Source organism: Vipera berus (assembly GCF_964194415.1).
Source record: "Vipera berus genome assembly, chromosome: Z".
Lineage (NCBI taxonomy): Eukaryota > Metazoa > Chordata > Lepidosauria > Squamata > Viperidae > Vipera > Vipera berus.
This window is the reverse complement of record NC_138205.1, coordinates 48,537,997-48,562,827: the sequence shown is the minus strand read 5'-3', so window position 1 is coordinate 48,562,827 and position 24,831 is coordinate 48,537,997. Positions and strand designations below refer to the sequence as shown.

The window sequence follows — 24,831 nt, the reverse complement described above, 5'->3', positions numbered from 1 at the left end:
AGCACACTAAAAAGCAGAGACATCACCCTGTCAACAAAAGTGCGTATAGTCAAGGCTGTGGTCTTCTCAGTTGCAATGTATGGCAGTGAAAGTTGGACCATAAGTAAGGCTGAGCGCCAAAAAATTGAGGCCTTTGAACTATGGTGCTGTAGAAGACTCCTGCGAGTCCCTTGGATTGCAAGGCGATCAAACCAGTCAGTCTTAGAGGAGATCAACCCTGACTGCTCTTTAGAAGGCCAGATCCTGAAGTTGAAACTCAAATACTTTGGCCACCTAATGAGAAGAAAGGACTCACTGGAGAAGAGCCTAATGTTGGGAAAGGTTGAGGGCAAGAGAAGAAGGTGACGACATAAAATGAGGTGGCTAGATAGAATCACTGAAGCTGTAGGCATGAGCTTAAATGGACTCCAGAAGATGGTAGAGGACAAGAAGGCCTGGAGGAACATTGTACATGGGGTCACGATGAGTTGGACACGACTTTGCAGCTAACAACAACAACAATTTGCAGTATTTCTAAATCCATCTAATGTGAGGACTACTGGAAAAAGAAGCTTGAGTTATTCAACTTTTCACTCAGAAGGGTTCAATCCTGAAATTATAATCTTATAAATAAAAGGGGTTCTTCTAATAAAATTTTTGGTTGAATACGTTTTTCCCAAGAAAATATTTTATTTCAATTAATTACTGAGTAGTAAGTATAATTTACAGGCAAGGAAATTTTAGAAAAATATTTTGCTGCCTGAAAGGATTATAGCAAGTAATTGATCATTTTATTCTGCATAAAACTTTTTCTTTGTTGTTATTGTTGTGTTACCTCAATTTTTAGAGAGCTGGCTCGTGAAAAGGTTATGCGTGAAGTTAAAGCATTAGCAAAACTTGAACATCCTTCTATTGTTCGATATTTCAATGCTTGGTTAGAAGCACCACCTGAGAGCTGGCAGGAAAGAATGGATAAGCTGTGGTTGAAAGATGAAAGGTATTTACTTTTTTTTTTAGAAAATGTATAAATTTATTAAAGGACTCTGGAAATGCAATACTGGTTGTGTTCACAAACCATGTTAAACCAGAATTTTGCAGAATAGTATCTGTAGAGGCATCAAGACATAGAAAAATATATTGTAGCCACTTCGATAAAACTAAATCTGACTTTGGTGTAATGCCTTTATTGGAGATTAGATGGAACTCATTTTATTATTCCATTATTGCTTCATGAGTTTCAGTAAGGATAAAAGTCAGGATATGCATGTACCAAATAACTCAAGCTAAAAAGAGAACTCGGACGATATATATTCTTCCTTCATTAATTGTGCTATATAATATGATCCCTCCAGAACTGCATTGTGGAGAACATTATTATTATTATTTTTTTATTTTTTTTTTTATTTTTTAATTCCATTTATATCCCGCCCTTCTCCGAAGACTCAGGGCGGCTTTACAAACTTAGCAGTAGCCTTCATTCTATGTATATGCCTGCTTATTAGGGCTTTCACACACACCCCAAGCGGCATTATTACAAAGTCAGCTTAATTGCCCCCAACAATCTGGGTGCTCATCTGGGTGCTCATTATGAGTGAGGGAGCTAGATTATTCATCATTTTTTATTTCTTAGTCTGGTGCTTCCAATAACTACTTTATAATCTCTTGAACAACTGAGATATCAATGTCACTTTGTCACAATATATTAGTGAACTTCAGATCTTTTCTCTATTTGTGCCTTTATAGGTCTAACATAATTGGGCAGTTGAGATTGATTATGCAAACCTCTCGCTCATTTTTGCTTAATTTTTCAATGTTTTAAAAAGAGCTTAAAATTTACATACATTTTCAGAAATGCTTTTTCCATTGCATAGGATTTCTGGCGCAGGTTTTAGAGCGGCAAACTATCCCAAAATTCGTAGAATACAGATTTCGGCAGGAATGTGTCTTTTGTTCAAAGTTCCAAGCACGGTAAATTTATGAGAACTTAAATAGGACAAATTTCTCATTTTTTCATCAATTTCATCTTTTCATCAATTCCTCATCATTAAGCATTACTTTTCTCTTTAATGCTATTTTTTCAGTATAGTTCAAATCAGGATTTGGATTTTTGTATGACAGGATCACTTTTGGCATATCCCGTTCATGTGGTCCACACCCAAATCCTCTTGTTTACAATATGTACCTGTTTTACTAAACAGACTGCTTGCTCAACGTTTTAATTAGGGTGCTTCTGCTGCCTTACAAGGGCATTCAATTCTGGACTTGGCCCTTAGCAATCAGAAACATAAAATAAAAAAAACATTCACTTCCTCATAGCAGGAATGATAAGAGTTTTTCTGAAGGGGAGAAATAACACATTAGAGCCCATATCTTTTTAAAAGTTTCCATAGAAGTTTCAGATAGGCTGTTTGGTGTTTCATGGATCTTATTAATAGCAGAAAAATATAAGACATTTTCCAACTAACTTAGCCCTGTTTCTTGTTGATCTGAATGATTTGAGAAAGAAAATGATTTTGGAATATAGATAGTACTTGATTTAACAACAGTTTGTTCAGCGACTGTTCAGAATTATGATGGTGCTGAAGGAACAACTAGTGCTTGAAGATATGGCCTTTATACTGCCCCTGCAGTCACAGGATTGCGATCTGGGCTCTTGCCCATATCACACCTACAACAGGTAGCCAATCCCTTCATGATCATGCAATCATGATTTGCCGTCTACCCTCCTGGCTCCCTCAGAAAGTCAGAAGGGAAGCTGGCAAGGAAGGTTGCAAGCCGTTTCCTTTCTCCAGCATAGCTCACAGTTTCCCTACTCTCCTGGTGTGGAGGGGAGTTGGCACACTATGCTAGAGAAAGGAAACTCAGATCATCAGGATCCAAGCTTCCTTTCTTTGGCCCAGCACACCAGTTCTTCACACAGAGAAAGCTGTCTACCCTTTTTCATCAGTAAGCTCTTTTACTTGTTCATTTAGCGACCCATACAGTCGCTTAGCAATCAAGGCTGAGAGGGTGATTGAGCAAGCATTCACTTAATGGCTTTTAAAACTTACAAATATAATGGCAAGCTCCATTATGTCATAAGTTGAGGACTACCTATATTGAATTCAAAGTAAGTAAAACTATATAAAAATATAGAAAACTGACAAAAAAATCTAGTGGTCCATCAAGTCTGCCCTATTTTTCTTTTCTCTTGATTTATTTATTAATTCACTCATTATATTTATTTTTTATTTTATTTATTTTTTAAATTTTTATCAGATGATAGACATGTGTTTATCCCAAACATGTTTAAGCTAAGTTACTAATGACTGACCCATTACTTCCACTGGAAGTTGGTTCCAAGGTTCCACTGCTCTTTCTCTGAAGTAATACTTTTACTTTTGAAGTTCCCTCCTGTCATTTTGAGGTTATGACCCATGTTCTTGATTTTTGCTTAATAATATTGCTTAAGCATGTGGTTCCTAGGCCTTTTTAGGGTCATATAGGGTCTGTTGAATGTCTCTCTCCAAAGGTGAAGAGAAATAATTACAATTGTACAAATTTATTTTAACTCCATCATTTGCATTATCAACCTTTTACACTTTCATAATGGTAAGGCATGGGTGTCAAACTTGCCACATCACGTGACGTGTTGCAACATATCGTGATTTTTTTATTCGTATTATTGTTATTATTATTTTGCATTGCTGGACCTGGAGTGGGCGCGGCCTCCGTATGATGCAACTGGTCTGTGGGCCAGCAGTTTGACACCCCTGTGGCAGAGGGTGAAAGAGTGTTGCTTGGAAGCATCTGGAAATGGATTGATCCATACAATATTCTTTTTTTCATTTAGCAGTTATGAGATATGTCAAATTAGTTTGAGAAATCATAAATAATTTATAAGATTAAGAGATTTAAATAGCATTTCCTACTGTAATAAATTAATAAGTTCCCATTAACAAAAAAGATGCTAAAAGCCATAAAATGGGGAAGGAGTCCACATCATCTGCTCCCTTCTGCTCAGTTAGGTAAGTAGGACTGCAGGAAGATTTGAGAATAAATTACTGTCTAAGAAGAAATCTTGAAACGTTCCTCTTAAAATGTTCAGAACATTCTTTTATAAAGTCCTTTATACTCTGAATGTTGTAAAAAGTAACATGATGATGAATCTGATGAATTTAAACTATTTCGTAAGGTAGCCCAATTTGGAAAAAAGCTATAAACCTTGTACAAATGCAACTCATCCTGTATTGCTAATTAAACATCCATACTCTTGTCTGGACTTCTGTATAAGCCTAAAAAGATCCTAGTATTTTATAGTCATCTTGTTAAAGAATTTTAAAGCATTGGCATCTTTTTTCAAGTTCTAAAGGAATGTCATGATTACTGAAATGAATAGCGGAGAGGTTCTGGGCTCAAACAGGGTCCAAATATTCCAAATCATTTTTGAAGCATGCATACCCTAATTCATAGACATGTTAAAAGCTTTGTATTTCTGCTCTGTGGGCAACATATGGTAAGATTAATTTAAGTTTGTAATGTTATCTTTTGTTTTCCTAATATATTTAAAGTATTGATTGGCCACTCAGTTCTCCCAGTCCAATGGAGGTGCCATCATTTAAAATTAGAACAGAGCCATTCTCTTCTGAGGAAAACATTGAAGTCATTGCTACATCTGTAGAAAAGAAGACTCTACTTTCTGTAGGAATACCATGTGACCAGTCAGATTCGTCAGAGAATAAGTTTTCTCCTTTGGAGTTTTCTGCCATCGAGAACAGAGATTTGATCCAATTGGCAAGTGCAGAAGATAATTTCATTAATAGCTGTGTTATGGAAGGCAGTCCTGTCGATGATAATGATCCTGTACATTCCTTTGAAGTGTATCTTCCTGCTAAATCGGTAGTAAGGTTGAGGGAGAGAACTTCTTCTTCTATTGTCTTTGAAGACTCAGGATGTGACAATTCTTCCAGTAAAGGGAATAATATTACCAGTTTGCTTCATGATAGCCATTTTGAAGATAAAGCGACAAGCACAAGAGAGCCCAATATTGGAAACTCATCTTCAACAAGTTCTATATCTGTTTCTCCACCAAGACCAACAACTTTAAGTTTGGACTGCTCTAACAAGTCAGTACAAAAACTTTTACCTACTACTCCAAAAGTGTATCTTTATATCCAGATGCAACTTTGTAGGAAAGAAAACCTTAAAGATTGGATGAACAGAAGATGTGCAATAGAGGAGAGAGAAAGGACCGAGTGCCTTGTGATATTTCTGCAAATAGCTGAAGCTGTCCAGTTCCTGCATAGTAAAGGATTAATGCATCGGGATCTCAAGGTTTGTACTGAGAACACAATATAATTATTTATCTCCCTAGAGTAAGTTATTTAATTATATGTACATATTTGAAAAGCATTTTCATACTTATTTCTTCATTGTTGTATGTTACAAAGGATGTCTGGGAAAAACTACAACTTTTATTAGCTATTTCTAGTTATTATTTATTAGTAGTCTTTATCAGATGAAGTGTGAACATAAAACAAATCATATAATAGTAATTTATTAAGCATGTATCCTTCCCAACTCTCAGTGACTCTGGATGATCCCCAAAAATTAGTGAAAGCAATTTTAATAAAGCATTAAAAATAAAGGAAAACTATATGCAGTACATAAATGTATTATAGAAAAATTACTCATGAGTAAATACTGTCACAAAATAAAAATAAAATTGTTAAGATGAAATATAATCCCCCAATAAGTAAGTTTATTGTTGCAGCCATACATTGTAACATACGATGTGCCATAAAATACAATAAAATAACTGAAATAGAAAAGCTATAAAATAAGTAAAACAAAATAATGAAAGGAGTACAGGTAGCCCTCAACCATTCAAATGTGGTTGCTTGGCAGTGCATATATTTACAATGGTTGCAGCATCCTGGGATCATGTGATCACTATGAGGTTTCCAGCCAGCTTCTAGCAAGCACAGTCAATAGGGAAAGCCAGGTTTTCTTAAGGACAACATGATTCGCCTAACTGCAGTGATTGTAATCACAGCAAAAAAGGTCATAAAAATGGATGTGACTCATTTAACAGCTGCCTTGCTTAACGAGAAATTCTGGTCTCAATTGTGGTTGTAAGTCAGGGCCAACCTGCATTAGATATAAAAAAAAAATACAGCAAAATCTCTAGCTACAGCTAACAACTTAAGTACAGTATTCTTTTCTAAGTTTAAATGACAGCAGAGCAAATGTAGTAACTTGTTGCTGACAATTGAAAATATATTTGCAAGAAGATAGTTCAATTCTTCAAGATCACAGCCCTTGAGTTAACATACCATCAGTAATTTGGCTCTAATCTCATAGAACATGAGACAGCAGAGGACGTAATGGATAATGTCTTTCGCTTGACCACCATTTACATACACACACACACACACACACACACACACACACACACACACACACACAAATCTCCCTTTGAGATACTTGAAAGATATGGTTTTCAGGTGAAGAGAGGTAAAGCACTGGTTATGTCAACTAGGTTCCCGGAGAAGTTTCTATGTTTTTATAATGGTGGTGCCAAGATGAACATTTGGGTGATTGTACCTCAGTGACATTCCTCTTGAAAAGCCTTTCTCTGTTATTTTGTCTGTTCCAGGAATTAATTTTCCCCCAAAGTAAATGGGAATGTGCTTGTAGAATGGGTGACAGAAATTCGGTCCATTGGTTCCCAACTGTATAACAGAGAAAAAGGTTTGGCAAGATGGGATTCTTGTTTTTTATAATGCCCTAACAGTGCAACATGTATTCTAATAGTGGTAGAAGGTAGCCTATCTCCATCCTAAAATAGGCAATGACACTGCCCTGGGGGAGGCTCAAGATCTTCCTAATGACATTATTTTGTACTACTTCTAATTGAGCAATAACCTTCTCATCTCTTCCCAGATCTCAACCCCATACAAGATTTGGGCAATCATCTTTCCTTAAAACAGGGCTTTTCAACCAGTGGTACGGGTACCACCTCTGGTATATTGGCACCTGGCATCCTAGAAAAGTGGTAGCGGGGGAGGGGAATGAGCTGAACCAGTGGCAGTACCGCACAAGCCTGAGCGAGAGATGGCTGGAGCCACAGGGCTGTCAGGGCTCAGTGGAAGCGCCAGGATCAGCGCCAGGCTCCAGCTGGAGGTCAGCGCTGATCCTGGTGCTTCTGCTGAGCCCAGAAGAAGCACCGATCAGTGGAATGTTGCAGCATCTCCAGGGTCTTCTGATTTATATTCAGATGCTTGGCAACTGATTCATATTTATGACAATCACAGTGTCCCAGGGTCATGTGAAGTGACGAAAACCTGCTCCAACCACCCAGCAGAGTGGGGGGGGGGAATAAAAATCAAACACCCTCCCACCCCACCCCCACTGCCAATCAAGTTTTTGACACCTTGCTAGGCGACTGGTGGTACTCGGATGTTGCCATATCCTAAAAGTGGTACAATGGGTGAAAAGGTTGAAAAGTCCTGCCTTAAAATATTTTAAGTTCAGGGGCTACAGAGTACACAGTACATTTAGTAATGTCAGCAGTGAATTGTGATTTTAATTACATTAAACAATGCTATTCGAGATTTTGGTTAAGAGTTGAGGTCATTGAGAACATATTTAAAATGTGTCATGTTTATTTAGTGTCATGTTTCCTGTAGGTGTTTTGAAGCTATTTTTTACCTCCTTCATTCTAGGCTCTAATGTTTTGTTGGATAAAATGACAAAACTTTTACCAGAGAATGATATTTCAGGCAGTTTAAAAGCACTCAGGAGTGGTTTGCATTCCTGGGAATTAGGCCACAGATTTTCTCTTTTCCCTATTGTCCCATTTGTAATAGCAGGTTCTCATCACTATGAACTGCCTTGGAAATCCAGATTGGAAGATGATCCGTTTTTCAAAATGTGGAAATAGGCTAAAAGGCTTGATTCTGCTTTCATGAGTTTCAGAGCTGATATGAGCTGGCTGATGAATCTAGGGAAAGGACAAAAAATACAATATTGGGCTTTTATTTTAAAATTTTGAGTAGCAAGTTTTGTGACTATTGCCCTTAATACCTTCTTTGGGGCCATTTAGAGAGAAGTAAATCTTAGAATCTAAGGGATCCTTGTTTCCGGTTTTGAAAACTGGTTACAAGATGAAAGCTGCTACATATATCTGGTTGTTATTATAAGTGATTCATTTTGATCCAGAATCACATGAGAAATATACATTGTGGAATAACCCAAATTTGTAGATAGTAAGGTGGATGTTCTATGGGAATATGTGGACCAAAAAAGGATGTTTTAAAAACTTAGTATTGTAAGTATGATAACATCTATTTCATAAGATACACAGTTGAAACTTGTACCACAAAAGATTATGGTCTGGAATATTAGAATGTTTAAGAGATGAAAGTGAAACCAACAATTCCATTTTATACAAAATTCGAAACTGTAAATTAACATTATTTTCATGGTTTGAACTGTGGAACAAAAGAATTGCAATATCCATTCTTGAAAATCCAGTGATCCAAATTTAATTAATAGGAAAAAAATTCCTTCTTGTAACATTAGAACAAAGTTAATCTGAAAATGTTATTTTATTGGGTCTCTTAGAGAATGTTTAAAAAAATCTTAGCCATTATTTTTTTGTGTGTGCTAGTGCTCTTAATTCATATGTTTGGTCAACACATTGATAGTTTCGTTTGGTTTGAAGTCATATCATATGTTAATACAGTTTTGGAAATAATTATGAATATGTAAGTATGAAGTTAAATGATTTTCCTGAAATATGGAATTTGTAATTTTATCAATTATATTACCGTATTTTCCGGCGTATAAGATGACTTTTGAACCCCTGAAAATCTTCTCAAAAGTTGGGGGGTCGTCTTATACGCCGGGAAAAAAAACAAATCAGTCGAGCGTACTTTATAGCAAAGCCGGCGCGGCTCCGGGACACGGCTGGGCGGGAGTGTCGGGCGGCTCTCCCCATGCGAAACTTTGCAGGTAACTCGCGGGCTAGGGAGCGGCGCCCTCTGCACGCCCGCGGACCTGGAGCCGCGGTGGAGAGGCGCTTTTTCCCTTTCCCTTCATGGGGGGGGTGTGCGCCTCTCCAGGGACTGCTGGGTGGGCCGCGTGAAGCCGAGCGGCGCTTCCCGCGCGAGTGACTCGGCAGAGGCCGGGGAGCGAGGCGGGCTGGCGGACAAAGGCGAGAGGGGCGTGCCTGTGCTGAAGGTTCTCCCGGAGCCTGGCCTGGGGCAGGGGCTAGGGAGCGGCGCCCTCTGCGCGCCCGCGGACCCGGAGCCACGGCGGAGAGGCGCTTTTTCCCTTTCCCTTCATGGGGTGTGTGTGCGCCTCTCCAGGGACTGCTGGGTGGGCCGCGTGAAGCCGAGCGGCGCTTCCCGTGCGAGTGGCTCGGCAGAGGCGCTGGGAGAGGCCAGGGAGCGAGGCGGACAAAGGCGAGAGGGGCATGCCTGTGCTGAAGGTTCTCCCGGAGCCTGGCCTGGGGCGGGGGCTAGGGAGCGGCGCCCTCTGCGCGCCCGCGGACCCGGAGCCGCGGCAGAGAGGCGCTTTTTCCCTTCCCCTTCATGGGGGGGGGTGGTGTGCGCCTCTCCAGGGACTGCTGGGTGGGCCGCGTGAAGCCGAGCGGCGCTTCCCGTGCGAGTGGCTCGGCAGAGGCGCTGGGAGAGGCCGGGGAGCAAGGCGGGCTGGTGGACAAAGGCGAGAGGGGCGTGCCTGTGCTGAAGGTTTTCCCGGAGCCTGGCCTGGGGCGGGGGCTAGGGAGCGGCGCCCTCTGCGCGCCCGCGGACCCGGAGCCGCGGCAGAGAGGCGCTTTTTCCCTTCCCCTTCATGGGGGGGGGGTGTGCGCCTCTCCAGGGACTGCTGGGTGGGCCACGTGAAGCCGAGCGGCGCTTCCCGCGCGAGTGGCTCGGCAGAGGCGCTGGGAGAGGCCGAGGAGCGAGGCGGGCTGGCGGACAAAGGCGAGAGGGGCGTGCCTGTGCTGAAGGTGCTCCCGGAGCCTGGCCTGGGGCGGGGGCTAGGGAGCGGCGCCCTCTGCACGCCCGTGGACCCGGAGCCGCGGCAGAGAGGCGCTTTTTCCCTTTCCCTTCATGGGGGGGGTGGTGTGCCTCTAAAATTTAGGAAAGAGTGGGGAGAAAGAGCTGTGCCCATCTCCCCAGAACCATCTCCCCAGATGGATCAAAGAAGTCCATTGTGGGGGCAGGGGGGGGTTGAATGTGAGTAGAATTCTAACATTCCTACAGCAGTTACAAGCACCCAAAGGAGGAATTCAACAACGATTATAGAGATCTCTCCAAGAGGGAAGAGAGCAACATTAACCCCTCCCTCCCTCTCCCCTCGGACGCGCGAGTACTCTTCCCCCGCTAGCAAAGAAAGCGCTCCTGCTCAAGTAAGCCCGCCGGCAGTTGGAAAGGGAAGAGTCAGAGGGGCGTCGAAGGCAAACGCGCGTGCAGGCTCTGATTGGTGACTTCTCGCGCAGGCGCCCGAAGGCCGGAGCCAAGTAGGCCGCGGGGCTTTTTGTCAAGGAAACGCCTCTGTTTACAGTTGTTGCGTCCTTCTCTGCTTCCACCGCAACCGCCTTCTTTTCTCTCCCCTTAGAAGACTTGCACGTTTTCGCTGTCCACGTCTAGTTCCAGGCAGGCGAAGAGTCATGCCTGTACGCTGGAAGGTGAGAGGGCGCTGCCGTCGTGTCCTCGGCGAGAGGCTCTCCCCTCTTTTCCTAAGAAGCTTTAAGCTCTAGACAAACGCTCGGCTTCCGTTTTTTATCTCTCCTCTCCTCCCCCCGCGCATACTTGGTATTGGCCGTTGTATTATGGTCATTTCAAGAGAAACGCCCATTGTTGCCGCTTCGGGGGTTTGTTCTGTCTTCATCAGGAAATAATTCGGGTCGGCAGCTGCTGGTTGTCTTGCAAACCCTCGCAGGACTTCCCTGCCGGCTTCCGTCCGACGCTTTTCCCTCTTGAGGCAGCATCCCCGAGGACTCCTTAGGAGCCAGGGAGCGATGCTGCCTCAAGAGGGAAGGGCGTCTGGCGGGAGCCGGCAGGGCAGTCCTGCACACGCGCGCACTCCCCAGCTGCTAAGGAGCAGCCGGGGAGTGCGCGCGTGCGCAGGACTGCCCTGCCGGCTCCCGCCAGCCTGCCCTGCGATTTTCCGGCGTATAAGACGAAAAGTCTTTAAAATCACCTCAAAAGTTGGGGGGTCGTCTTATACGCCGAGTCGTCTTATACGCCGGAAAATACGGTATATCAATTATATGAATTTTATGCTAATCATTCAGTGTGATATTAGAATGTCCAAATCTATTGTAGTTTTTTTGTTTTTACTTTGTTTTGTATAACATCATTGTTACTTCATTAACCATAAATTTAAATTTTAAGTATATTCTCTTCATCTTTTACTTAATACTTCATTAATATGCATATAAAATTTATGTTTAAAAATTTTCATTGCCTATTTCTATTGAACATATTTCCATAGAAATATCACTTTGAATAGTGTAAATTCATATAATTCATCCACTTTATGGTATTCATTAACCACATTAATTGGAACCTACTTGTTTTCTTTGTTGGAATAAACAATTGTTTGTTCTGCCCCGAGGTCCCGGGAGTGAGGATGTGCAGCCTCCTGAGCTCCGGCTGGTGTACTTGAATGCCAGGTCTGTCGTCAATAAAGCTCCTCTCGTCCGTGATTTGGTCGAGTGTGAGCAGGCGGACCTGGCTTGCATCACGGAGACTTGGTTGGGCCCAGAGGGCGGTATTCCTCTGGCTGATCTTTGCCCACCAGGTTTCCGGGTGCTACAACGGTCTCGGGCTCAGGGTAGGGGTGGGGGAGTGGCCGTTGTTATGAGGGAGACCTTAGGTCCGCGGGAGGCCACCGTTCCGCAGATAGTCGGGTGTGAGTCTCTCTTTTTGAGATGCGGCCCTGGTGCGCAGTTGGGCTTGCTGCTGGTGTACCTTTCGCCTAGTCACGCAGCAGCAGCCCTGCCTGAGCTTCTCGATGTCCTCTCTGGGTTGGTGGTTGAGTTCCCGAAACTTATAGTTTTGGGGGACTTCAATCTACCATCTCTGGGAGGATCATCTGAGTTGGCTCGGGAGTTCATGGCTTCCATGACGGCCATGGACCTGACGCAAGTAATTTCAGGACCGACTCATGAGGGAGGCCACACCCTTGACCTAGTTTTCCTATCTGGTCGGTGGTTAGATGATCTTGGTGGGGGCTCCCCAATTATTATGCCCCTGTCATGGACCGATCATCATCTCCTGCGGCTGGTCTTCCGTTTTGCTACCCCCCGCCGTGGGTGTGTGGAACCAGTTAGATGGTACCGCCCCAGACGCTTAATGGATCCCGAGAGGTTCCAGGCAGCGCTGGGGTCCCCACCTGCCTCCCCCACTCACAGCTCGGCAGATGCCTTAGTGGAAGCCTGGGAAAGGGCAGCCACTGAGGCTCTTGACCGAGTTGTACCCTTGCGGCCCCTGACCCGATGCAGATCCCGTCGAGCTCCATGGTTCTCCGCGGAGCTCCGGGAGATGAAGCGTCGGAGACGGGGCCTAGAGAGCGGTTGGAGGTCCAGCCGATCCGAATCCGACCGATTGCGACTAAGAACCTATATTAGGTCTTATCTCGCTGCGATAAGGGTGGCGAGGTCTAATCACTTCGCTACCCTTATCGCGTCCGCAGATAATCGCCCGGCCGCCCTGTTTAGGGTGACTCGCTCCCTCCTTAATCAAGAGGTGAGGGAGGAACCCTTGTAGGGTCGTGCCGAGGAGTTTAACCATTATCTGTCGGACAAAATCGCTCGGATTCGGACCGGTCTGGACTCCGACTGGGCAGAGTCTGACGATCAGGACACGGGCGGTCTTGTCGATATCACCTGGGAGGAGTTTGATTCTGTGACTCCGGAGGAAGTGGACAGGATTATGGGGAGGCTGAGCTCCACCACATGTTTATTGGACCCGTGCCCTTCCTGGCTGGTTTATGCAGCCCGGGAGAGGACACGCAGCTGGTTCCAGGCAGTTATATCCGCTTCTTTGAGTGAGGGTAGCTTCCCTGCCGTCTTGAAGGAGGCGGTGGTGAGGCCTCTCCTCAAGAAGCCTGCCTTGGACCCAGCTGTATTGAACAACTTTCGTCCGGTCTCCAACCTTCGCTTTCTTGCGAAGGTTGTTGAGAGTGTGGTGGCGCATCAGCTCCCTTTGGTCCTGGATGAAGCGGATTATCTAGACCCGTACCAATCGGGTTTCAGGCCCGGGCACAGCACGGAGACGGCATTGGTCGCGCTGGTGAATGATCTCTGGAGGGCTCGGGACAGGGGTCATTCCTCTGTTCTAGTCCTATTAGACCTCTCAGCGGCTTTCGATACCATCGACCATGGTATCCTGCTGCGGCGTCTCAGGGGACTGGGAGTGGGAGGCACGGTCTTACAGTGGTTCTCCTCCTATCTCCAGGGACGCTCGCAGTCGGTGTTGACAGGAGCGCAGAGGTCGACCGCGAGGTCTCTCGTTTGTGGAGTTCCTCAGGGGTCGGTCCTCTCGCCTCTCCTGTTCAACATCTACATGAAACCGCTGGGTGAGATCATTCGTGGCTTTGGAGTTGGGTATCATCAGTATGCTGATGATACCCAGCTTTTTCTTTCGACCCCAAACCACCCCAGTGATGCCCTCAATGTGATGTCCCGTTGCCTGGAGGCGGTTCGGGTCTGGATGGGGAGGAACAGACTTCAACTCAACCCCGAAAAGACCGAGTGGCTTTGCATACCTTCATCCCGGGTTTATTCGGATATTCCATCTTTCTATGGGGGTGAATTATTACCCCCCGTAGATAGGGCTCGCAACTTGGGAGTCCTCCTAGATTCACGGCTCACCTTGGAAGATCACATGGTGGCTGTGACTAGGGGGGCTTTCGCCCAGGTTCGCCTGGTGCGCCAGTTGCGGCCCTATCTAAGCCGGGATGATTTATGCACGGTCACTCACGCGCTCGTGACCTCTCGTCTAGACTACTGCAACGCTCTCTACATGGGGCTTCCCTTGAGGACCACCCGGAGGCTCCAACTGGTACAGAATGCAGCCGCGAGAGTTGTGTTGGGAGTCTCCCGATACTCCCATGTCACACCTCTGCTCCGTGAGCTGCATTGGTTACCAGTTGTCTTCCGGGTGAGATTCAAGGTGCTAGTAATGGTGTTTAAAGCCCTACATGGCAGGGGTCCGGAGTACCTTAGGGAACACCTGCTGCCGGCGTCTACTTCCCTCCGCCCTGTGCGTTCCCACAGAGAGGGCCTCCTCAGGGTGCCACCGGTCAGAGAATGTCGACTGGTGGCCCCCAGGGGGAGATCCTTCTCTGTGGGCGCCCCGGAGCTATGGAACCAGTTACCGGTTGAGCTCCGGACGGCGCCCGATCTTCGCTCCTTTCGCCGCGATCTGAAAACATACTTGTTCGAGCAAGCCGGCCTGGCCTGAGGGGGGATTGGTGGGGTTTTTACTATTTTTATTGGGGTTTTTAGTATGTATTAACTGTTTTTTTTAATTGGGCATGTATTTAATTACCTTTTATCTTTTGTAAATTTCTGTGTTTTATTCTTGCCCTGTACACCGCCCTGAGTCCTTCGGGAGAAGGGCGGTATAGAAATATTAATAAATTAAATTAAATTAAATTAAATTTAAAATTTAAGATAAAGGCCACATAGGAAAATTAGGGATAGAAGGATAGTTTTCTGTAGACACTGCTTATTGCTGCTGTTAGCTAATGGGACTGTTTATTACTTTGTAAATGTGCTGTCATCTCTTATTTTATTTTAGAGAAACCTCCTTCCTACAATATTATACAATTGATTCCTCAAGATAGTTTTCAAATATACATATGTGTGTTTTATACTTTGGAAGGAAAAAAGGATTTCATCCATCAGTATTGTAAGAACTGATAGATGGAAAATGTAATGATACAATTTTATATGATACGGCATATATTGTTAATTCCTTTGTAGTAATTTTCTTTGTGTTCACTTGTTTGTATATAGCCTTCCAACATTTTTTTTACAATGGACAACATAGTAAAAGTTGGAGATTTTGGTCTAGTAACTGCAATGGATCATTATGAGGAGGAAGAATCTGTTTTAACACCAATGCCAGCTTATGACAGACACACAGGGCAAGTTGGGACCAAACTTTACATGAGTCCAGAGCAGGTATGCTTTTTATCTGATTTACAGGATCCTCATAATGGAATTTCATAAAAGGATAATTGTTGGCACAATTATTGAGTACATATCAAGTGTGAGTCAGAAAGTTTCTTGTTTTGAATTTTGCCCCATCCATAATTTTTGTCTCTCCCCCCGAAAAACTAGCAAAGTTAAGGTTCCTCCAGATATGTTAATGGCTCCCTGTTATATTTGTGCAGCTTAATGTTGTTTACACTTCTATTACCTAATTATTGTTAGCTAACGTTCTTGAAATTCTAGAAAAAGCATTTTGTTTTATTAAGAAGCATCCTAGAAGCATATAAATGAGTGAAATGAGTATCCCACAACTCTTCAGAACATTTGAATGAAACATACATGTTTCATTCAAATGGGATTTATGGGATTTATTATTTATTTATTTATTTTTATTAATGGGATTTATATCCCGCCCTATCTCCCGAGGGACTCAGGGCGGCTAACAACATCAAAACTTAAAGGTCTCTGTACAGTAAATTAAAAAATAAAATTTGAAATAAATTAAAATAAACTAAAAAATAAAGTTAGAATTGTAAATATAATTAAAATCCCTGTCAGTCTAGGTCAGCCAGGTGGAAAAGGAGTGTTTTGAGGCCGCGGCGAAAGGACTGGAGATCTTGGGCCATCCAAAGCTCAGGGGGGAGCTGGTTCCACAGGGCTGGCGCTCCCACAGAGAAGGCTCTTCCCCTGGGGGTCGCAAGCCGACATTGTCTAGCCGATGGTACCCTGAGGAGGCCTTCTCTGTGTGAGCGTACTGGTTCACTAGTTTGCTGCCTTCGTAGAACCGGCTGCCTTCCAGAACTCCAGTCTAGGCCTGGAGGAGGCCTCCCAGGCCTGGAATGGCCCACTGGAAGTGTGTGGATGCCATTCCAGAAGTCTACTTCTAGGCCTTGGAAGCCTGGAGGAGGCCTCCCAGGCCTAGAACAGCCCACCATAAGTGCACCATAAGTGCACTACTTCCAGAAGTCTGTTTTAGGCCTTGGAGGCCCAGGCCTTCATTGAATAAGACAGTGGTGGTGAACCTATGGCGCGTGTTCCAGAGGCAGCATGCTGAGCCTTCTCTGTGGGCACACGCCATCACCCCAGCACATATGGTCTCTAAAAGTTTGCCATCACTGGCCTAAGGTCAGCCAGTCCAGAGCCGCCATTGGGGAGGTGCCCCCTCACCACCACCACCCCTGCAGCACTGCAGACGCGCCTCATGGGTGGGCAGGGCGGGGCCTCACAGAGGAGGAGCTCATCCCTCTGTGATAAGCTGTGGTTGCGGTTCGCCTTGCTGTGTCTGCTGCTCCGGCAGCGTCTCCAAATGGCCGCTGTCCTCCAGTGGGTCTTCTTCCTGGCGCTGGGTGAGGATGGGACAGTGCCAGCGGCGGCAAACATGGCTGTGTCCCAGTTGCGGAGAAGGTCTCAGGAAAGGCAGTGCTGGCCTGGTGGTGCTCTGTGAGGGTTGGGGCAGGGTGGCAGGAGCAGGACGCTCTGTGCGAGGGGTGGGTCGGAGCAGTGGCGGCGATGGAGTGCTCCATTGGGGTGGGGTGGGGAAAGTAGTGGCTGATGGCGGGGCACTTCTCTCTGCATTTTCCCCCATTTACCTTTAAACCATTTTTTTAAAACACAAGAGTTGCATCATGGAAAAGCCAAACCATGGCTGAATGGACTATGATGGCCTCCATGTCAGTAACAACCAACCCCACAAAACCACCACCCTAGTGGTGGGATTCATTCCATAGAATTGGTACCTAATTTATTTTGAGTTCAGAGAACCAGCCCAGAGATGGCCAGACTAGCGTGCATTCACGTGCCTCCAATCCCTTCCTTCCTTGCTGCAATCTGGCTTTGCAGCAAGCAAGGCGGTTGGATGCACATGAATGCACGCTAATCTGGTGTCTCAAAAAAACAAACCGGTTTTTCCCCCTGCTCTGACAGTGAAAATCTCCACCTTACCTGAGACTGGGATTTCTCTGCTCTCCAAGGCTTTTCGCTGTCAGACTATTTTACTTGATGCAGCAGAATGAGAAGGATCCACATCCTATGGCAAGTAAACTTTAAAGAAAGTTTAAAAAGTATGGCAGAGAAAATAATCCACCGTATGTTGGATCAGGGTTTTTTTCTCCACTCCCCTCGCACACCTCAATACCTACCCCAGCTGCAGCCACCGCCCAGAGCTGCATTCCCGCCCAGCACGAAGGAGGTAAAGCAGTCAGCTAGGAAGCCCTGCTTAAAGGTGGTATAGCACGACCAGGGCCAGCAGGCAAAAGGCCACCCCTGAGCAGGGAAAGCCGGATCCCCATCGGCCTTCCAGAGCCAGCACAGATGGAGGGGAGGCACACAAGCCTAGCTGGGACTGGGGGCCCATGGCGCCGATGGAGATCCAGCTTTCCCCGCTTGGGGTGGCCTTTGGCTTGTTGGGTGTCGGCGTGCTCTACCACCTCTACTCTACTCTACTCTACTCTACTCTACTCTACTCTACTTGAGCTTGCTAACTGGCCATTTCACCTCCTTTGTGCTGGGTGGGCCAGGTGCTCCAAGCAGTGGCAGTAACCTAATGGATCTGCACGAGCTGCTGGTGCTGGCGGCTTGAGGCAGGGCTAAGGTGCGTCAGGTGTGGAGGGGAACAGGCTCCACGAGTGGGCCAAGGGCAAGATCTGCGAGGGAGCCAAGGAGATGACCAGCAGCAACCTGCTCTCCAACCGCAAGCAAAAACAGATGGGGCGGAGTAGGCATGTCTGACAGTCTGCATCACGTGCTTCCCCCCCTCCCCTATTCCGCCTGCTGCTGTAGGGCTGATCTAACATTGGCAGTGGGCTGCAGGCTGTGGCTGCTGCCAGAGACTGTTGGCTCCCACGCGCTTGCTTCATGTAGGGACTGATGGTGTCAGGCAGCAACCGCCCTGGCCCCTGCCTCGCCTTGCAGCAATGGCATCCTTGCCCTGCCCCCTGCCTCGCCTCACCTCATCCCTCAGGATGAGCCTCCTGCCCACCACCCGCCAGAGACCCTCTGGATCTCCCCCAACTGTGTCCGGCCACCACAAGCATCCCTCCCCATAAGTAACATCAAGGTGGCCATGCCCACCCAGTCTGCCATGACCACTGCAGCCATGCCCACCCAGTGGCCACACCCACCCAGACTGCCATGACCACCCTGGCCACACCCACCAAGTGGGCCACACCCATTCGGCATCTGCCGATACATAAGTGGGTTTTGGGTTGCAGTTTGGGCAGTTGGTCTCTATTCACCATCACTGGAATAAGAATCGGTTGTTCAGGTATTTGAATTCCACCCCTGCTCAGATCCCCTTTTCCCTATTGTCTTCGCCTTGTGGCAGCGGCACTGGCAACTCCCACCTTGTGTCTATTGTATGGTACGGTAGCAACCAGAAAAACATGTTAAATTATTTGAATCCCACCACTGATTAAATGTATCATTTCACAAATGCATATAGTGTCTGGTCTTAATTATTTGGGACATTGTTAGCTTGTTTATGATATTTCATTTAGTTTTGATATCCATGTTTCAAATACCTTACTCTTTAACAGTTAAGAATATTTATTAAAATGGATTGATTTGACCTTATTTGATACAAAGTACTCTCTTGTCTTACTTTGGTTAAATATTAAGATTCTGGGCAGAAATATTAGTGGGAAATAAAAATACAGCCTGATTGTTCAGTTTTTGATGGATATTTCTTATTTTAAATTTTACAGATTTATGGAAATGCTTATTCACACAAAGTCGATATATTTTCCTTAGGATTGATCTTGTTTGAGCTTCTTTACCCTTTCAGCACTCAGATGGAGAGAGTCAGGGTAGGTATGCCCTTCTGAAAATATTCTTGGAAGAAAATAAATTATTCATTAGAAATAAACTGAAAATTGTTAATTTACCATTAGGTACAAAAATTATATCAAGAATAGTTATTATATTAGCTGTGATACTATAATTCCTGTGAAAGAGCTATAGTTGAAGTTAATTTGCTTAAAAAGTTTATGAGTATATTAAAATATGTATTTGACAAGGCATCATACTAATCATTATGAAATTGCAGAATATTCTCTGCTTTCATAAAGAGAAAATATTGTCCTCTTTAGGACTTGGAGCTGAAATATGTGTAATTCATATTTCAACACAAATAACTTTTTCTTTTAAAATGTTTTTACAGATTTTAAGTGAAGTAAGAAACTTGACTTTCCCACCACTGTTCATTAAGGAATATGCACAGGAGGTATATAGGAATTTAAATTTCTAGTTTAGAGGTGTGCTTTAGAATTGGGGTTTTATTAGGTCAAACTGCATTTATTTTATTTTTAAAAATCAAGCCTGCTTGGTAAATTGTACTGTTACTCTGCTATGCTTAATCTTGTCCTTCATGACTTAAATCATTATCTAAGGAAATTGAATTTGGATAATTGGATCCAAGAAATAATGAATGCATCACAAGAATTCATTTGAAACCTCCCCCCCCCCCCCCCAAATACTGCTTTTCTAGGCACTTTTATCATCTGGAGAAGGGGAAATTCAGTCTGTTCCAAAAAGAACTTTATAATTTGAACTTGTTTCTAAACTTAGTTTAAACAGCACAAATGACTTTTATGGTATGAAACACACTCTCCTAAGGCTGATTATACAGCTATATCCCCTCTAGCATAAAGCCACTCTCCCTCCCTTTAGTACCAGAGAGTATTTATTTTAAGATAAGAGATAAAACTGGGGGTCAGATTGAGACAAAATATATTTATTGCTGTTATGCAGAAATTTGTTTTGTCATTGGCTGGAAAGGGTTTTTGCATTTACTTTGTAATAAGGGGACAGCAGTTAGATAATGCTATCAACTGAAAACATCTCACCCTCTGAAATAATACTGTTTTTGATGTTTTAGCATAAGATGGTAAAGCACATGCTCTCCCCAAGTCCCACAGAAAGACCAGAGGCTGCAGACATTATTGAAAATCCTCTCTTTGAAGATTTGGAATTCCTTGCAAAACCAGTGATCAGGCAGCGATCCCGAACAATGAGTTCATCTGGAGTCAAGCATTCAAGATAGATGAATAAATAATTGGGCACAATTACAGGAACTTTGCAAAAGAATTTAAATGATCATTTAAAACATTCCTGCAATGTTCATATTCTAAGCTTCATTTTTTTCTTGTCTGATTCATGTACAGCACTATTACCAAATGAAACTAAGAACCAAATGCATTCAGTCTTTTTCAAGTGAATGATTTTCACTTCAAAACCTGGCCTGATTTAATTACACTACAACATTTCGCATTTAAATCTTGTACAGATGATGCTTATGTAAATGGAACTAAATTCTGTATTTTTATAGAAACAATACCTTCTAATACCAATATATAAACCTTGATTCCTTTATATGAAAAATGAAGATGATCTGAAAGGAAGCTAGAGGAGATAAATACAATTTTGTCCCTGGTAACATATAAAGTAAAAATTGTTTTACTATCAGTTGCCAGGTTTAGAGCAATAGTGTGATAGGCTTCTTTTCAGAGAAATTAATTGAAGAAAATGTTTAGATTGAATGAAAAATATGTTGATTTAAAAAAAAAAGTTGCCTTGGATACAGTTTTGAATTGTGCCAGTACCAAATTAGGCATTTTTCTCTTTATAATTTGAGGAATACATAATCATGATATAAAAATTTTGTAGTAATCAAGTCTTACACATTTCTCAGTTAAAATATTATTATTTAATAATGCCTTTTTTCAATGTAAATATGTTATTTTTTATTTATAAAATTGGAAAAACAATCCGTTTGGGTTGGTAGTGTACAGTATGCACTTGAAGTAATTAAGTGCATTAAACTACTGTGACTTTTTTCAAGTCTGATTTAATAAAATCATTTCTATTTAGATGTAACTGTGTTGTGTTTCACAATTGAATGAAAATAACTTAATTTGATAATTCCATCCTCATTTGTATATGGTACCTTTCCAGCATCCTGCTTTCCTACCTCTCTCCCCTGCTGCATACTTCCTCTGCCCTGTCTTCCCAGGCATGTAGAAATCTCTTGGCTCCTCACTGCATTCGTCACCTTCACCCACCTCCCTACCCGAGACTCTTCTTCAAGCCATTCATAGCAGATGAAAAATTCCAGGACAAAAAAGTTCTTGTTTAAAATAAATTTTAAAAACACACAATAAATAAATAATACATGTACAAATATGCCTGCAACTGTTTTTTCCAGGCTTCATGCCCAGGAAATAAGTAATTGTATTTTTGCCATTATAAATTATAAATCTTTTCCAAAGGTTTAAAAGTTGATACAGAAGCTATCCAGTGAGCTACGGTAGTTAATTTTTAACAAGTCATGTAATAAATGGATGGATACTTTCTTCTCCTTCAAATTCAGTCATGTTTTGCATACCTTTAAATTTGAAGGAAATATTTCTATCAACTTGAAAGAAAATTTATCAAATATTTATTACTGTATGAGTTTGCTTTAAATGCCTACTTTAACCAGTAGATAACAACAAATACACAGTATGCACATTCAATGCCAGAGTGTCTTCCTGACTTCAAAATCAGATGGCTCCTACCAAATCATGTGATTTGCAAAAGAAAGTAGAGCATGGGAAAATCAAACTGATTTATATGTATACTTTGGTCTATATTGCTTGCCTTTGTATGTTTATTAGCTGTTTGCATATTTTTGTGTTTAAAAAAAGTTGTATTTAAATTCTCTTTTTTCAAGATTATCCTCTGCAAATGTAATATAGGGATGCTCAAAGGCTTGGGATGTAATTCTAAACTCCTTCCTCTTTTGCCCCTTTACCCCCAAAATGCCAACACCTACTGAGTTCAAACTTAAGTAACCTTCTGAAGGAGGATATAAAAGAGCCTGCCATAAAATGAGCCAACTGGAATACATATATAACCTCAGCATCTTGGGACAGCTATTGCAGCCTTTAAACTGTTGTTTCAACCTTAGCCACTTTAGAACATGTGGACTAACTTCCAGAATTTCTGGAATTTGAAATCCATTTGTCTTAAAGTTGCCACGGTTGAGAAGCAATGCTTTATACCAATAGTAGTTCCAAAACCAAGCTTCCTTTCGGTCTCTGTTTTGAGAGATGCTTCCCTGTGCTTTGAAAAACGAAAACGGCAAGATTATGGTCTCTGACATTGAGAGTTTGTGCAGTCTACTGCCAAATAATACAATAGGGTGCAAGACAGTGTTGTCTGGTGTTGATGGAGAATTGTAGAGATTCATCACAAATGATCGTTGTCCTGCCAGATAGTAAGAGTACATTAGTATCTGTCATCGCCATTCATCTGTGTATACATACATTGTTTTCAGATATTTAATATTTAAAAGTATAGTATCCCTGACTTAGATAAAATACAACCATCATGCCTTAAAGCCATTGATAACATTAACCTTCTTCTGAAACTCATTCAGATGTCAGGGCAAAACTAATTTTAGCAGCTGCTGTATATTTGTATAAGTGTAGCTCTGTGCTGGATTCAGTTCCTTTCAACCAATTTTTATTCTGTTTTATTGCATGACATGGGGTCTGAATATTAGGACAAATTTTCTTTTCCCCACACTTTACATAATTTTCTGCATGCCTTTTTCCCCAAACAAGACATTTTTGACATCTTCCCAACTTTATAATCATCTTGTTTGAGGTACAAATACCATAATTGTATACCAGCAATCTTGTAAATGTATTTGAAACAAAGGTTTGAATAAAAAAATATAATTTTGCTATTCCTTATTGATTTCGTAAGATCCTCCATTCTCTGGTTATGCTTTTCAGAGTAATTCTTCAATGGGTTATTTCCCTTGAGCTTTTTATCCAATCCGAGAATGTTCCTTGTTAGCGTCTATAAGCCAAGACTTGGTTTATACGCATGTGATTTTTTTCCTTGTCCCAAGATGCATCATTTTATCTTTTATCATTCTTCCAGACTCCAGTGTTTCACAGGGTTCAGTACCCAGTAGCCTCACTTTTCTTTTTTTAAATATATCTTTATTAATTTTTTATAGTCACAAGTTCTTAATATTTTATCAGCAACGTATTGTCTGGGTTCCAATATTTAACTTACATATTAAGTTCCTTTCTACCTGATTTTTCTAGCCATTGATAAAAAGTATGCCATGTTCTAAAGTATACTGAGTCTTCTTTCTCTTTCATTTTCAATGTCAAACTGTCCATTTCTGCATTTGAATTTTTTTATTAACTCTCCTTTCTGATTTAATATTTACATGAAGCCGCTGGTGAGCTCATCTGTCACCATGGGTTGAGATATCATCAATATGCTGATCATAAGAGTTGTGGTGCTGTGGCTAGAATGCAGTATTGCAGGCTAATTCTGCTGACTGCCTATTGCCAAGTAGTTCAGCAGTTCTGTTCTCACTGGTTCAATGTTGACTCAGCCTTCTATCCTTCTGAGGTTGGTAAAATGAGGACTCAAGATTGTTGGGGGCAATATGCTGACTCTAAAGCACTTAGAGAGGGTTATAAAGTGCTATGAAGTGGTATATGTCATAATTATAGTGCTATTGCTATAATCAGCTATACTCTACACATGGCAACCTGAGTGATGGTGTCTCTGTCCTCCTATGATGCCTGGAGGCTGTAGGAATCTGGATGAGGGACAACAGACTTCAACTATACCCTGACAAAACTGGGTGGCTTTCAGTACATGGAGCCTCAGGAACTGAGTGTGCGTCATCCTTATTTCTGGACAGGGTTGCACTACCTTGTTCAGATCCAGTTCACAACCTATAGTTCTCTTGGGTCTAATACAGGGGTGTCAAACTCACAATGTCACATGATGTGTTGCGACGTATCACAACTTTTTATCTATTGCCAGCAATGGGGTGGGCACGGGTTTCAGCATGACACATGTGGCCTGCGGGCCAGCAGTTTGACTCCCTGGAGAGTTGGAAGGATTCTATACTGTTTCAGACAAATGGTTGTTCAATCTTTTCTTAAAAACCTTCAGTATTGGAGCACCCACTTCTGGAAGCAAATTGTTCCACTGATTAATTGTTCTAACTGTCGGGAAATTTCTCCTTAGTTCTAGGTTGCTTCTCTCCTTGATTAGTTTCCACCCATTGCTTCTTGTCCTGCTTTCTGGTGCTTTGGAGAATAGGTTGAATTGCTCTTCTTTGTGGCAACCCCTGAGATATTGGAACACTGCTATCATGTCACCCCTAGTCCTTCTCTTCGTTAAACTAGACATACCCAGTTTCTGCAACCATTCTTCGTATGTTTTATCCTCCCATCTCCTAAGCATCTTTGTTGCTCTTCTCTGCACTCTTTCTATAGTCTCAAATCTTAAAAATCATGGTGACCAAAACTGGATGCAATGTTCCAAATATGATCTTACTAAGGCATTTTAAAATGGTATTAACATCTCACATAATCTTGATTCTATCACTGTATTAATGTAGCCTAGGACTGCATTGGCTTTTTTGGCTGCTGCCGCACTCTGGTTCATATTTAAGTGATTTGTCTACTAGGAGTCCCAAGTTACTACAATTGAGCCAGATAACAGGCGGCCGGTGTGAGTTTGTGATCTTTCCTGGATCATGATTCCCTGCACTTGGTTACTTGAGCCCTGCTCATTTCTTGCCTGGACTACTGCAAAGTGCTCTGTATGAGACTATC

General features: G+C 42.9%; 1 protein-coding gene across 4 annotated transcripts in view; it reads left to right on the top strand.

Annotated features, from left to right (window-relative positions):
* Positions 1-21,060, top strand: part of EIF2AK3 (eukaryotic translation initiation factor 2 alpha kinase 3) — a 59,368-nt gene extending 38,308 nt beyond the window's left edge. For 3 of the 4 annotated variants that reach the window (XM_081342911.1, XM_081342910.1, XM_081342913.1), the window contains 6 exons: positions 827-976; positions 4,530-5,292; positions 14,999-15,166; positions 18,898-18,999; positions 19,353-19,415; positions 20,070-21,060. In XM_081342911.1, coding sequence (XP_081199037.1) covers positions 827-976; positions 4,530-5,292; positions 14,999-15,166; positions 18,898-18,999; positions 19,353-19,415; positions 20,070-20,234 — 1,411 coding nt within the window. In that variant the 3' untranslated portion in view covers positions 20,235-21,060. The remainder of the gene's footprint in view (positions 1-826; positions 977-4,529; positions 5,293-14,998; positions 15,167-18,897; positions 19,000-19,352; positions 19,416-20,069) is intronic. The other variant, XM_081342912.1, reaches the window with a different exon arrangement.
* Positions 21,061-24,831: the final 3,771 nt, after the last annotated feature.